This window comes from Rhinopithecus roxellana, chromosome 5, assembly GCF_007565055.1.
Source record: "Rhinopithecus roxellana isolate Shanxi Qingling chromosome 5, ASM756505v1, whole genome shotgun sequence".
Classification (NCBI taxonomy): Eukaryota; Metazoa; Chordata; class Mammalia; order Primates; family Cercopithecidae; genus Rhinopithecus; species Rhinopithecus roxellana.
Genome location: NC_044553.1, coordinates 112,125,997 through 112,142,285, shown reverse-complemented (window position 1 = coordinate 112,142,285; position 16,289 = coordinate 112,125,997). Strand labels below are relative to the sequence as shown.

Here is a 16,289-nt window from a genome sequence, read left to right as displayed (position 1 = left end):
TATGTTGTTTTTTGCAAAATTTTGTGCTTCTTCTTCTTTAGATAGAAAACTGGTTCCCAAACCCCACTTGTCTGATAGCTCCTCTACTCTTGGTTGTAGAAGGGGACTGCTGTAAGTATGTTTAAGGCTGACTTCCATTAAACCGCAACCTCTGACCCCTAAGTAGAGGCGGAGGTATCTATTATTATGGGGAAACAGTCAAGTCAGGACCAATGGTTTGAATAATTCCTTTAAATTGTTTTCAATGGGTCACAGGGAACTAGGGTTTGAAGACACAACACTCTTTAAAGACATCTGATGTTTGCTTGGAAGTTGTTATTTCAACATAATGTAATTTTGTGAATAGTAAATAACATGTATAAGGTAGTCATTTATAAAACATTATCAAACACATTGGAAATGTAACATGCTTATTCTAATAATCTTTTATCTTCTTACCTGTATGTTCTAAATGTTTTAATGTCACATTGTCAACAGGGAAAAAGCTGAGGATAGCACCATATTCCGGACACATGTTTGCTATTGTAGTTCGATCAACTATAGATAATTGTGAAACTCCACTTCCAAAAAACTCAACAAACTTTCCAGCCACTCCTACTTGCCTGAGGTGCTATAAAAGGAATACAAAGAAACACATACAAAATTGCAAAGACAAGATTAGCAAGGATTGTTTGAAAACTATAAAATATAATTTTTAATCAATACTAGTGATGGTGAAGGAATGAGATTCTTCGTTGTCGTTAAGAATCAACTCATTCTGGTTTTGGGGGTATTTTAAGATAAGGAGTCAAGAGAAGACCGGTCCAATGTCACTGTTAATCAGGGTAGAAAGGGGCCTGAAAGCTCAAGGTGGCTATAATTAGCATTTTCATGTCTTTGAAATCAGGGCACATCAACTCAATAGTGTGTCTGTTTAGCTGGCAGCCCTTTTTCTTTCTTTTAGAAACAGGGTCTCACTCTGTTGCCCAGGCTGGAGTGCAGTGGTGTGATCACAGCTCACTGCAGCTTCCAACACCCCGGCTCTAGCAACCCTTCCACCTTAGCCTCCCAAGTAGCTGGGAACTACAGGCATGTGCCACCACACCCAGCTAATTTTTTTTTTTTTTTTTTTTTTGAGACGGAGTCTCACTCTGTCACCCAGACTGGAGTGCATGGCCAGATCTCGGCTCACTGCAAGCTCCGCCTCCCGGGTTCACGCCATTCTCCTGCCTCAGCCTCCCGAGTAGCTGGGACCACAGGCACCCGCCACCTCGCCCGGCTAGTTTTTTTGTATTTTTTAGTAGAGACGGGGTTTCACTGTGTTGGCCAGGATGGTCTCAATCTCCTGACCTCGTGATCCGCCCGTCTCGGCCTCCCAAAGTGCTGGGATTACAGGCTTGAGCCACTGCCCCCGGCCACCCAGCTAATTAAAAAAAAAATTTTTTTTTTGTAGAGACAGGGTCTTACAGTGTTGACCAGGCTGGTCTTGAACTCCTGGCCGCAAGTGATGCTCTTGCCTTGGCGTCCCAAACTGCTGGGATTACAGGTGTGAACCACTGTGCACAGCCCCTTATTCTTTCTTAGCAGTGCATAAAACAGTGGTGTTTGTTAACCACTGATGGCATCTTAGACTTAATGAAATACTAATAGACTGATGAAACTGTATATTTAAATAAATTATATACTGACTATAAAAATTTTTCAAATTGTAATTACTGGCCCAAATGTTTACAGCATCTTTAATCACAGGCAAATCCCACTTTGGTAGAATTTGTTAACATGTGGTTTCAAACTTAATTCCTTCTAAAATTATTTTTCTTGGTTATTATACTATCAAGTAACCCAACCAGTTATTCGTCTTTTCTAAATTGTAAAATGGTCTCAGATTGGTATAGGAGGAGTGACTAAGGAGGTGACTAAGAATGAAACTATCCTCGATCTATGAATAATATTAAGCCCTAACATTTTGTAAGTGCCAGGGATCACTTAATCCAAACCCTTTTTTATAGATACAGAAACTCAAACCCTACGTGTAAAGATGTTTCCTCACGTATGGTTGTATTTTTTAGGATGAGAGAAATATAGATTAGATATTACAAACCAAATACTGCTCTCATCAAAAACACAACACAGGATTACTCCTGTAAGGATCATAAATGGAACAAGGTCTCAAAAAAGAAGTAATAATATATTTAATAAATGTAAACATACTTAATAGTTTAATTTTTTAACAATAAATTAAAATGTCAAAAAACACATAGTAATATTGTCAGGAAAAAACAGCCAGAGAAGCTAAAAAGCAGCATTAATTTTCAGGATGTCTAAAGTAAAGAATTGATTTCTGTAAAAACATAATGGGATATTCCTTTTCCTTTAGAAATAATCCTGCAATTCCCAATTGACTTCTTGATCTTTTGGTACCATACATTGAATCAATAATTTCTCTAAGATGCCAAATTCTTTTCTAATTACGGAAGAAGGATCAAGACCAAATGCTGGGAGGGAGGCATTATCATTTCCTTAAGCTGGAGCATCCGGAAAGCTTTCATATCAATAATCTAAGCAAAAATGCTGAGACTGATACTCCTGAAAGCCTCTGTACCAATCATCTAACCAAAAATGCTGAGATTGGGATCCAAATTGGAATTACATGTGGAACATTTTCCAGGTACATTCATTTAACAAAATAGGACTTAAGCATTAAAATAAAGTTAGTAAAAGCCAGACATTTAGGAAGAAGAGTTACAAATTATTATTCACTAGGAAATCCGTGAGCCTGTGTATTAATACGCTTAAGAAGCTCAGTGTACGTATTGAAGTTCTGCAGCCAGTATTTTAAAAATTCAGAGAAAAGGTTTTTACATAATCCAGAGAAATGTTAAAACGGCAACAGAAAAATGATATATCACATTTCTACAGTCCATGTTTTTGAAAGCATTACTTAGTAGAGCAACAGTTTCTAATGGGCAAATAATTTAAAGAAGATACAATCAACTTTTGCTAAACATTTTTTTTTTAATTCACATAGGAAAAAGAAAAAAAAATCATGTAATCAGCAAGTGTTCATTAAGGCAACAAGGCACTAATAAGGCATAATGGTTAAGAGAATGGACTCAAGAATCTGACTGTCTGGAATCTTTGTTCTACCCCTTACTACTCAGCCCTTTGACCCTTTGGTAAGTCACTAAACCTGACACTGTATCTTAGTTTTCTCAGAGTTACAATGAGAATAGTAATAGCACCCATCTCACAGACTTGTTACAAGGAATAAATGAGCTAACATAAGTGAACACAACAAATTTCTTTGTATTTATTAGTACAAAGTAAATGCTACATTTGTTGTTATTACTATAACTATGATGACATGGCTAATGTCAGAGACCCGAGGAGGATGCAGTAATGAACCCAAATCCCTGCTCTCATAGGGCTCTTCCATTTTTATAAAAATAATGTTCACTAAGTCGTAGAGCTACCACAACTTTAACTTACCTTTGTAATACCAAGAACAACATCTATGGATGTAACAAAAGGGTTTGATGACCCAGTTAACTCACATCCAACCACCTCTGGTAAAGTAAGAGAAACTGGCAGACCAAGCATAACTGCTTCTGTTTCAATGCCTCCAACCCCTAATGTAATAAAAACAGGTATATTAGCACTGTATATTTAAAGATAATTTATCTCTGTAACATCTGAATCTCTAGGTGTTTCATGAGCTTGTCTTACACAGTACTTTACAGAGTTGCTGTATTGCTATTAATGTGGACACTGAACCCAAGGCTTCCCAAAAGAAATGACTCCACGCGCATGGTCAAAAAACTATTATTTTACCTTTATATTCAAGATAAAATATTAGTTTTAAGTATATTCAAGTTAAAATATTAGTTTAAGTATTCATTATGCTAGGCACTGTAGTGTATTCAAGATACAGATAAAAACAAAATCCAGTCTCTGCCAACCTCAACAAGTTCAGTCTAATGAAAAAGGACAAAAAATTCAACAATTATAACATGCTGTGAAAGAGTAAGTTTACAAAGTGAGGTACACTGAACTCGGCAAGGGAGTTAAGGTTTTCAGAAGATAACTGTGGCCAGTCTTGGATGAGTTAATAGTAGCCACATTTCACAAAGTCATGGTCGGCAGAATGCATTCTGCCAGAAGAAATAGCCTATGCAAAGTCATGGAGTATAAAAGAGCACAGTTAGCTGGGCTCAGTGGCTCATGCCTGTAATTCTAGCACTTTGGGAGGCCGAGGTAGGTGGATCACTTAAGGCTAGGAGTTCGAGATCAGCCAGGCCAACATGGTAAAACGTCATCTCTACTAAAAATACAAAAATTAGCTGGGTGTGGTGGCATGTGCCTGTAGTCCCAGCTACTTGGAAGGTTGAAGCATGAGAATCACTTGACCCCAGAAGGTGGAGGTTGCAGTGAGCCAAGATTGTGCCACTGCACTCCAACCTGGGTGACAGAGCAAGATTCTGTCTCCAAAAAAAAAGAAAAGAAAAGAGACAGCCCATATAAGTAAAGAAATGACTAGTCTCTAAGATGGGTGTTGGTGAGTGGCTAAAGGGACACCAGAGGTTGTGAAGGGCCTTGTATAAAATGGCAAGAAATCTGGACTAATAAAGAAGACCAGGAGAAGCCACAAAGTACCTTAGACAAAGAAGCAACCTTTGTAGACATATCATCATCATTCAATTACTTCACAAATGGTAGTGCTGTACTAGGCACTGTGTAAATTTCTTTTGATAAATCCTCTTTTACAACACTGATCACAAACTCTTGATTAATATTTTGTTGTTGCTGCTACTATTACAGATGAAAATCACAGAGCCTCAAAGAGGCTATAAAAACTCAATAATTTATGTTCTTTTACAATGTTCTTGACATTCTTAACCCCAAAAGAAATGAAATATATTTAGTCATTTACTTACCCCACCCCAGAATCCCTAAACCATTCACCATCGTTATATGTGAATCTGTGCCGACTACACTGTCTGGAAAGAGGAGGTCCTTTTCTTCAAAAACCACTCTTGACAAATATTCTAAGTTTACTTGATGAGCCATTCCAGTTCCAGGAGGGATTACTGCTACATTCTTAAAAACTCTTGAACTCCACTGTATTTTGTTTAAATTTAAGAAATACAAATGTTAGTATTTGAATCTGTGTTCACAATCAAGGTGTAACATTAACACTAAAAATATTTTAACTAATGTTCAATACGGTAAATAAAAAGTTCATATCACATAGTTAAAAACAAAGATACAGATATTGAACCTAAATACATTTTTTATTAAGATACCCTTCAGGTCAAATAAAAATATTTTAAGTCCAGACAAATGACAGTATTCAACTGTGTTCCAAAGATTCTCAGGAATGGGAAGAAAGAAAGGCTCAGTGTACAAGGCTCCCTCCAAGTTCTCTCTCCTAAACTAGAGCCACTGTTTTCATCTTTCTTTACACAATAGGGTTTCCAATAGGATTTCATTTGAGGCACAAAAGCGTTCTATTACTATAATGCCTTTAGAAACTACTAAAGTGGCTGGGCAGAGTGGCTCATGTCTGTAATCGCAGCACTTTGGGAGGCTGAGGCGGGCAAATTGCTTGAGGCCAAGAGCTCAAGACCAGCTTGCCCAACATGGCAAAACCCCGTCTCTACTAAAAACACAAAAATTAGCCAGGCAGTGGTGCACACCTGTAATCCCAGCTACTCAGGAGGCTGAGGCACGAGAATCGCTTGAACTCAGGAGGTGGACATTGCAGTGAGCCAAGATCACACCACTGCACTCCTGTCTGGGCAAGAGCATGACTCTTCCTCAAAAATAAAAATAAATAAATAAATAAAGTAATAAAATAATAAATAGGCCAGGCACAGTGGCTCATGTCTGTAGTCCCAGCACTTTGGGAGGCCGAGGCAGGAGGATTACCTGAGGCCAGGGGTTCAAGACCAGCCTGGCCAACATGGTGAAAACCAATCTCTACTAAAAATACAAAAATAAGCCAGGCGTGGTGGTGTGCACCTCTAATCCCAGCTACTTGGGAGGCTGAGGCAGGAGAATTGCTTGAACCTGGGAGGTGGAGGCTACAGTAAGCTGAGATCACGCCACTGGACTCCAGCCTGGGTAACAGCGAGATTCTGTCTCCCCGCCCACCCCCCAGCAAAAAACAAAAACAAAAACAAAAAAACAACTAAAGATATAAAAATTGTACCTATCATTAGTTTATATATTACATTACACAAATTTCCCTGAATCATTTATACCTTAAAAAACTGAAGCCTCTCTCGATTTCTGCCGAATTCTACTTCTTGATTTTTTAACACTGTTTCAGGTCTAAAAGGAAGAAGAGCTGGCATTAAATATATGTATTACAAAAAAATACTTGCCTTGTTTCTTTCTAAGTCATCATTCTTAGGTGCATATATATATATACAAATATATTATTAAAATCTTTGGAAGAACTATTTATTTGGTTTCTCAGAATTATTTTCTTTTTCAACAAAGTTCTGCTTTAAAATAACACACTAGAAAACTACAAAAATGAGTTGTACTTTACGGAGTGTAAGGAAGCCACATTACACCAACGTCCAAAACTGTACTTAAGTGATAATAAAAATACACTGTTGGGTTATCCACTTCAAGAAAAGAGGAAGGTAGTAGCTTCAACGACAAGCATGTACTTTCCTCCCACCTGGCTCTTGTGCCTGTTAAACTAGGAGATGGGTGCTGATTATTGCTATGCAGCATTGATGAACAATACCTCAACATCATTTTATAGTTTAAAAACAGCTTTTTGCAAAAATATTTCATTCATCTCATACCAAAAGAAGGCTCTACTTTATGTATAAGTAGCAGTTCACTTTACATGGATTATAAATATAGTTTATATGAATTATTTAAACTAAGAGACAAAAATAATTGACCTCTATGCAGTAACATAGTACCATTTTTAGAAAATTATTTTTATCTAATAGATATTTAAAAAAATTATTGCAAACAGCTTTAAGCTGGTTCTTTTACCTGCCAGCTGGTGACTGGGTGCTCACTAGAATATCAATATAACTTAGATTATACATGTCCTCCAGGGACCAGATAATTACTCCAGATAATTACAGTTGTTTAACTGTTAACTTTTTTTTTTTTGAGACGGAGTTTCACTCTTGTTGCCCAGGGTGGAGTGCAATGGCGTAATCTCGGCTCACCGCAACCTCTGCCCCACTGGGTTGAAGCGATTCTCCTACCTCAGCCCCCTGAGTAGCTGGGATTACAGGTATGTGCCACCACACCCAGCTAATTTTGTATTTTTAGTAGAGATGGGGTCTCTCCATGTTGGTCAGGCTGGTCTCAAACTCCTGACCTCAGGTGATCGATCTACCCCCCTCAGCCTCCCAAAGTGCTGGGATTACAGGCATAAGCCACCACACCCGCAAAACTTTTTTTTTTTTTTTAAACGAATATTACTTTAATAATTCATAGTTGAGTCATCTTTTGAAGCCAAGCATATCTTAGTGAGATTTTTCCAGGGCCTCAGGGAACACAGCTTTCTGAGCCACTCCAATTATTTTACCTTTCAACAGCACTTATGGCTACAAAGTGCCATATAAACATTTATTGGCTCATAACCTGACTTCAAATAGGGGGTAATTTGAAGTGCCAAAGGTTATGCTCTCATCTTTCTACTCAACTTCTTAAGTCTGTAATTAATACTTCATTGACATATTAAAGGATACCAATGAGTCACTATTATCACATAGCCAGGAGCTACAATAAAATCTATCTTAATACTTTGTAATTCAGAGTCAAAATTATGGGGAAATGTTACAGAAGATTGGATTTTTAGAAACAAAAATATAGCACTAAGCACTTATGATGTGCCAGTTATAAAAGAAACAAAAACTAAAGAAATCAATGATTTTGAATCAATAAATCTGCCTTTTCAGGAAATTAATTTCTGTATAAGAGGTGTTAATCTCAAAAGTCAACATGTTCCTAACAACCAGGACAACTAGGCAACAGGAACAAGAAAGCGATTACACAAAACTGTCAAAATTTGATGGCAAAAGACTCACAGATTATACTGAATCCTTAGAAAGGAAGAGCATACGAGGTCACTATAACCTGTGGCTTTATAAAAATATTAAGCCTAAAATTTTAGAACTAGGCAGAATTTGGAAGATCCGGTCAGGAATAAAGGAATTAACGTATTATTTGGTACTTAGGATAAATGAATGGACATTACTCTTAGCTACTCTAAATCTTAAATGTGTTAAACTTTTTAAAACCTAAAGTGTAAGTATTTTTTACTAAATTAAAAAAACAAGGCCAGGTGGACTGCTACATGCCTGCAGTCCCAGCACTTTTGGAGGCCAAGGTGGGATGACTGCATGAGCCCAGTTCAAGACCAGTCTGGGCAGAATAGTGAGACCCCATTTCTACCCCCAAAGAAGGTAGATAAAACTAGTCAGGCCTGGTAGTGTGTGCCTGTAGTCCCAGCTACTCTGGAGGCTTAGGCAGGAGGATCACTTAAGCCCAGGAGTTGGAGGCTGCAGTGGACTATAGATGGTGACACTGTACCCCAGCCTGGGTGACAGAGAACCCCCCATCTCAAAAAAAAAAAAAAAAAAAAAAAAAAAAGACAGTTTACTAACAATGGGATAAGCTGTTATATTTTACATGAATTATTTAAGACAAAAACAATTCACATAACTCTCCTAAAAATAAAAAAATGGCTGGGCACAGTGGCTCATGCTTATAATCCCAGCACTTTGGACAGCCAAGGAAGAAGGATCACTTGAGACCAGGAGTTCGAGACCAGTCCGGGCAACACAGTAACACCCCTTGTCTACAGAAAAAATTAGCCAGGCATGCTGGTGCATGCCTGAAGTTCCAGCTACTTGGGAAGCTGAGGCGGGAGGATCACCTGAGTCCAGGAGGTCGAGACTGCGGTGAACCATGCTCATGCCACTGCACTTCAGCCCAGGCAATAGAATAAGACTCTGTTTCAAAACAAAACAAAAAAACCCACTTTGGAAGGTCAAGGCAGTAAGATCGCTTGAGCCTAAGAGTTTGAGACCAGCACAGGCAACATAGTGAGACCCTGTCTCTAAAAATAAATAAATAAATTTTAAAAGTTTGGAAACTTTATAGTATATATTTTAAAAAGTCGTAGGACTCCCTTTTTTTTCCCCCGAGACAGAGTCTTGCTCTGTCACCCAGTGGCGTGATCTCTGCCTCCTGGTATAAGCGATTCTTGTGCCTCAGCCACCAGAGTATCTGGGATTACAGGTACCCACCACCATGCCTGGCTAATTTTGTATTTTTAATAGAGATGGGGATTCGCCATGTTTGCTAGGCTGGTCTCGAACTCCTGACCTCAGGTGATCCGCCTGCCTCAGCCTCCCAAAGTGCTGGAATTCCAGGCATGTGCCACCTCACTTGGCCATAGAACTCTTTTTCTTATTTAAAAAAATTACCTATTAGGAAATGCAGCCAAATCCTAGGAATAGAATTATTTTCTAGGCATATTTACTACTTTCCATGTTACCATATAGGAAATCACTTATTTAAAAGAACTTACTAGATTTGAAACATAAAAAAATAATAATTTTATTGTTAACATAGGGCCTTTTTTTTTTTTTTTTTTGAGACAGTCTCAACTCTGTCACACCCAGGCTATATAGTGCAGTGGCGTGATCCTGGCTCACTGCAATCTCCACCTCCTGGGTTCAAGAGATTCTCCTGCCTCAGCCTCCTGAGTAGCTAGGACCACAGGGGCGTGACACCACACCCAGGTAATTTTTTGTAGAGACAGGGTTTTGCCATGCAGCCCAGGATGGTCTCAAACTCCTGAGCTCAAGTGATCTGCCTGCTCTGGCTTCCCAAAGTGCCAGGATTACAGTTGTGAGCCACCATGCCCAGCCAACATAGAGCACTTAATGCAATAGGAAAAGATAAGAAACCCCCTAGTAGGAAAAAAATGCTAAAAATATATACAGAGAATTAACATAAGAAATATGAATGACATTATAATGAGTATACGAATGGTACAAATGTACTAAAAGTAAAAATTTTACTTTAAAATGAGACCTCATTTTCTGCTTACAATCGTCAAAAAGATAAATTATTTTTACAGATAAATCTTAAGAAAGGTTTGTTTTCTTAGTAATGGTAAAGAGAATGGTACTTAGAGATCACCATTTTCACTAAATTTACTTCTTTTAGTATAACAGGAAATACATATAAAAATTCAATCCAGTACTTAAGTGTGAAGGTAACATATTAGTTACAACACAACATAGTAATTGGGTGGGAATGAGAATAAATTTGATTTTCTTAACTGGAAAATAACCTGGTATTAATAAACACTAAGAAAAACAATCTCATACTCAGGCACTGGTTGCAAATGAAAAGGACACAGGATGGGTGTATTCTCAATCTGTGAAGAAAATGTTCCTGAGTTTCGGCCTAGTTCTCCAGAATCACAAGATCCTCGGCAGGTAGTCTGGCCTCTGCAGGGAAGCTTCTTAGGCTGCACTTTAAGTGGAGAAAGCTTTCCTGCTTTCTGCAGGTCACCACCTCCAGGGTTTGGTGCATTCTGTATTGCACTGTCATTCCAAAAAGAAAACAAAATAAAGCCATTTAAAAGGGACAAAAATTAGCTCTTAAAAAAAATGCACACTAGCAACGCTATCTGGAAGTAACTGAATGATGTTTGAAGGCTAATGTATCATTTAACTCAGGTTTCAAAGGCAAATCTTGGATTATATATATATGTGTATATATATGAAACAGGTCATTTAAATTTACAGAAATGAAAACATAATTCTAAGAGTCCAGTAAAATCACTTTCATATACTCTACTAATTCACATAACTTTTAGCAAGTACTGAAACAGATTTTTTCCCCCTAACAACTTAAAAGAAATTTAGAGCTACAGTTTATCTCAAGGGCAAAATCTCTCTCATGGGCTATAATAAATTACAGTCTTATTCCACTACTCCAGGGAATGTTTTAAAAAAGTTAATTTATGGCAACAGAAATACATCTTCTCTAGTTTGGTCTTAGTCAAAGGGGTCTTATAAATACAAGATACTTATTTCAGTGGAAGGAAAATAGAGCTTTAGTGAGTTCAACGTTTTTAATCACCAAATAATTAAAAACATTTATGGCTCACATCTTTCGATTCTTTCTGAAAGACAAGTAGGTTAAAAAACAAAAAGGAAACAAAGACTGAATTCAGAGGTTCACTCCAAAAAGCAGGTCCTAGGCGTATACATTTCTACCAAAAATGTCAGCAGAAATACACAAATATGAAAATAACTTTACACTCAGACTAATTCCAAAAAACCCCACCATTCCGAACTTTTCACCAGTTTTAGCTTTTATATACTAGCCAATACTAAATTTAGCATACTTTTCTCTGCCATAAATTATCTCTATTCCTTTTCCTCTACACGACACATTTCCAGTCAGTTAACTTGCATGGCTGTCTATAAATATTTGTATTGACGCACCATTTACTGAAGTCAATTTGTAAAGAATGGTCAACTGTAAGATCTGTTGGACAAGCAGGATGGACTTTCTTAGGATCACCTCCAAGAGTTTTCACTGCCTCCCTCATAGCAGCAAAATCCACCATTGCCGGTATTCCACTAAAAAATAAAGAATGGTCAAATTATAGTCCAAATTGTTTTTTATACATGCTTAATAAATGATAAACTTTTTCATTTTCACATTTTAAAAGTATCCCTGTCTAGTTTACATTCAGTTTTCATAATGTAATTATCTAAATTTAGGATATCCTGGTTTAATGGGAATTAACATTAAACATTATCTAAGAACTGAATTACTCGGGCAAATGTGCCAAAAATAGTAAGAGATAATTTTTGGAGGCATAAGTGAACTTCAAGGAAACTGCCTGTGAAACTCTCTTTCGCCATGTATTTTTTTTGATGCACCTTCCCCTTTTCCTAGTTCCACCCCCTTCTGCCTAGTGCCTTCATGTTACCCCAAAGCTATCCACAGTAGCTTTTGCCATTTTACATTCATCCCCCATCTATCCAGCCAACTATATAACAAGTATTATCAAATGCCTTCAGTGTGCTAGATACCAATGGTACAAGGCCAAGTCAGACACAGTTCTGGCTCTCAAAAAAACTTTAGGGAAGGTAATGATTACACAATAGTATCATAAGTACTATAATAGCTGCATAAAATAACAGCTTGAGCCCAGGAGGTCGATGCTGCAGTGAACTATGATCACATCACTGCACTCCAGCCTAGGTGACAGAGTGTTGACTGTATCTCAAAATAAGATCAAGTTTTCAATATGTTAAGTTTGTAAACCTATTGGCTATGTGGAAATCATAAGCAGGTAGTTAAGCAAAAGTAGTTTCTGAATAAATGGTGTAAGAAATACCATTTATTTCTTATGCGGCTATGTATTGCAAGTACTGTAATGGCAGCATAGATAGGTTACAAAGAGCTGTGTCACATAAACCAGATTTGAGTGGGTGGGTGAAGAGGATGTTCTAGCTAACCCCTATGCCTCTTTCAAAACTCAGCTCAAGGTTAACTCTTCCAATAAATAATCCCTGGACACCCAGATCAGGCAAAATCTTTCAGAGTATGGTAAAGGCTCTGGATTTTGTTTTAAGTGTGATGGAAGCCAGCTGGTATATGGAGGGATAATATGACTTGATTAACATTTGTAACCAAGTCACTCCATCTACTGTGTAAAGAACAGACTATTGATTGCAAGTGTGACAGCAAGGATACCAGTTAAGAGACTACTGCAGTTATAGTCCAGGTTAAGAGAGAATGGGACTAGAACCACAACGACAGTGATAGAGGTGGAAAGAAATAATTGGACACAAGATATATTTCAAAAGTAGCACTTACAGAGCTTGCTGATAGACTGGTTAGAGGGTATTAAAGAAAGAGAAAAATCAAGGCTAACTCCTAGATTTGAAGCCTAAACAAATGGGAGTGTATGGTGCCATTTACTATAACAGAAAAGACTTAGAAAGAAATATGTGAGTTGAGATAGACAATCAAAAAATCAAGTTTTGATGGCTAGGGTATGGTGGCTCATGCCTGTAATCCCAGAGCTTTGGGAGGCAGAGGCAGGAGGATCGCTTGAGCCCAGGAGGTTGAGGCTGCAGTGAACTATGACTGCATTACTGCACTCTGGCCTAGGTGACAGAGTGAGGCTCTACCTCAAAATAAAATCAAGTTTTCAATATGTTAAGTTTGAGAAACCTATTGGTTACATAGAGATCATAAGAAGGTAGATAAGCAAAAGTAGTTTTTGAATAAATGGTATACAAAACAGGTACCTAATTTTTAATGAATTGCTTCAGTTTAGAAAGGGCAAAATTTTTAAGTTTATAAACTAACCTTAAAATTAAAACAAAACAAAACAAAACAAAAAAACAGAGCCATCCATCAGGGAGTCTGAATTTTTATTTTTTTTCTATTTTTAGAGACAGGGTCTTGCACTGTCACCCAGGCTGGAGTGCAGTGGTGGGATCACAGCTCACTGCAGCCTCAACCTCCTGGGTTCAACTAATCCTCTCACCTGAGCTTCCAGAGTAGCTGGGACTACAGGCATGCACCACTATATTCAGCTAATTTTTAAATTTTTTTTTGTACAGACAGGGTCTCACTATGTTACCCACACTGATTGCAAACTCCTGGGTTCAAGTGATCTTCCTGCCTTGGCCTCCCAAAGTGCTGGGATTACAGGTGTGAACAACCACACCCAGCCAAGAGTCTCAATTTTAAAAAAGAAACACATTCTAAGAGTTCATTTATGAAAAACCCACTACTTACGTAAAATCTTGAAGAAGAACACGGGCAGGGAAAAAGGGCACTTCAACATTGCTTTGTTTGGTTTTCCAGTCTAAAATGTTCATAACATCTTCCTTCTTCATTAAAAAGCCATCACAATTTCGTACAGCAGCTTCCAACAAGACCCGTATTGAATAAGGCAGAACATCTGATTCAATAAAATATTACGATTAATAAGCAAACAGTCATACCTATATATTATTTTTAAAATGCCATAGCAAAAAGTTAGATAAAGACAAAAATGCAGGTTTCTCAATTTAAACAGTACATTTTTAATCTAACAAACTAGAGTATAACATCGTTCATGTTAACATCACGTGTTTTGTAACTGACTTTCCTGTACATAACCTCAAAGCCCTGAAAAAAGCAGAGATAAAAACCTTCATACAAGAGTTGCATTGATTTAGGAATATCATACTGCAACCATGACAAATACTTGACATTCAAGGAATTCACAGAAAAACCAAAAAGCAGAGAATATCAGAATTGAATTAAATAATGTAGACATCCCCTAGTATGGCAAAAAGAAAATGATTAAATTGTATAAAGTCTATAATAAATTTAAATTATTTCTACCAAAAATGATTAAAGTTTAAAAGTAAACTGGAATGCCTGAGTGAGTAAAATTCATTTCACAAAAACTTTGATTCACTCTTAATTACTTTAAGGACACAACTGAGAAAGTGATTTCAATATCTTTAAATTTTCAATCATATTAAATTCTCACACCAGATTGTGCCACACAAAAGTGTTTCCTTAGGATTTAAAGAGAAGACTGAATTAATATGGGGTTAGTTGAATAAATCACTGTAATTCACACAATGGATTACCATGCAGCTATTTAAAGGAGTGAAGTTACATGCTGATAAAGAGTGAGCTCCAGAATATATCATTAAGAGAAAAAGCAGGGCAGAACAGGGTTTATAGTATGCTAACTTTCCTGTAAGAAAGAGAGTTTAAAAATATACCCATATTATTTTAAAATAATTAAACATAAGATCATCAAATGTGTATTATGAGAAATATGATCTTAAAAATACATCAGCATGTGTATTTGAATAAAAAGACACAATGAAAGGATAAATGAAAAAACTAAGCATATATCTCACACAGCATTTCCACTTACTTCCTTATTGGGAGTACCTTCTTGGTACTAAGTACAAAAAGAATCACAAGAAAGAAAAGTTATTCAGTCATTAGTGCTGCTATTCACAGACTGTGATTTGTGTAACAAGCAGCAAGCAAAAAAGTACTTTTTGTTACAGTGGTTTCAAGAACATACAAGTTTAAAATCAGAGTAGCTAATGAGAGCTAAAGTAACATGAAGTTTTTTTTTTGTTATTTCACAGGAGCATTTGCATTTTGGGAATGAAATTGTTAAACCTGAAGTCTTGGAGAATATGCTAACTGTTCACTGGGTGGGGTGGAGGGGGGCGAGGAGGAGGAAGTATACAGAGAGAAGACTTCTGTGCCTGTTGAGTTACATTAGTTCAGATCGTCTAACCATTGTTCTATATATGTAATTTAGTTAATACTGTTGTGTTTGAAGTATACAAAACTCCTAATGCTCAAAGTATGTTAAAAGTAGAGGCAGTAAAATAATCCGTTTTTAAACATCCTTTTTTTTAGGAAGACCTGTCTTCTGGGAGTGGTATTTGTTAACCTACCTCTTAGAGCTAGATACAGTACTGTACTTAGTCCCTGAAATGATAGAAGAGGGAAAAGGGGTGAAGGGTGAGGCTCTTTGCCAGTGTCTCCATATCCAGAGGACAGGTTTTAGATATTAACCATAGGTCTCTATGTGCATTTTTGGTAAAACATCTGTTTATTGTGAACAAAGTTCAATCTTTATTTTGCAACATCTAAGCTTTATAGATGTCCTGAGGTGACAATGTATGATAAAAAGCAGAGCTAGTGAGTTAGCCAATTTGTAAATATCTTGGTATAATTGATAGAAAAGATGCATCTTGAACACAGAACTATTAAACCACCTAGGTAGTGTATATCAGGCCTTATTCAATAGGTTGGCAGCTGAAGGGCAGAAGGTAGCTTTGGGGTTCTCAACTAACAGTTCATGATATGTGAAAAAGCATGATACATACTGTATGATCTCAATCACATAAAATTGGATGTCATGTATATACACACACAAGACCTAAGGGCATGTCAAACTGCTTATGATTGTGGATGACTTTGTTCCTCATTTCTTGTGTTTTTCAGTTTCCAATAGCGCATGTTAATTTTTTTTTTTAAATGAAGCTTATTTTTAAAATCTGGGGGAAAAAGTCACAGTAGCCAAGTTAAAGAAAAAAAAAGTCCTTACATTTCAATTATAAACATGGATATGAAGTTATGATTTATTTTTCTCTTCCTAAAAAATAGGTGTTTCCTAGCTCTGTCACTGAAAATGCCCAGAATAACAACAACCCAACAGTAACAAACCCTTAATAACTGTTTGT

At 37.0% G+C, this 16,289-nt stretch overlaps 1 protein-coding gene across 3 annotated transcripts in view; it reads right to left on the bottom strand.

Moving 5' to 3' along the window:
* IREB2 (iron responsive element binding protein 2) overlaps positions 1 to 16,289 on the bottom strand; it is a 63,787-nt gene that overhangs the window by 25,275 nt on the left and 22,223 nt on the right. For 2 of the 3 annotated variants that reach the window (XM_030930748.1, XM_030930749.1), the window contains 7 exons: positions 13,813 to 13,978; positions 11,493 to 11,630; positions 10,365 to 10,583; positions 6,243 to 6,312; positions 4,914 to 5,097; positions 3,469 to 3,608; positions 439 to 610 (listed from right to left, as the gene is read on the bottom strand). In XM_030930748.1, the coding sequence (XP_030786608.1) occupies positions 439 to 610; positions 3,469 to 3,608; positions 4,914 to 5,097; positions 6,243 to 6,312; positions 10,365 to 10,583; positions 11,493 to 11,630; positions 13,813 to 13,978 (1,089 nt within the window). Of the gene's footprint in view, positions 1 to 438; positions 611 to 3,468; positions 3,609 to 4,913; positions 5,098 to 6,242; positions 6,313 to 10,364; positions 10,584 to 11,492; positions 11,631 to 13,812; positions 13,979 to 16,289 lie in introns of those variants that run through there. The other variant, XM_030930750.1, reaches the window with a different exon arrangement.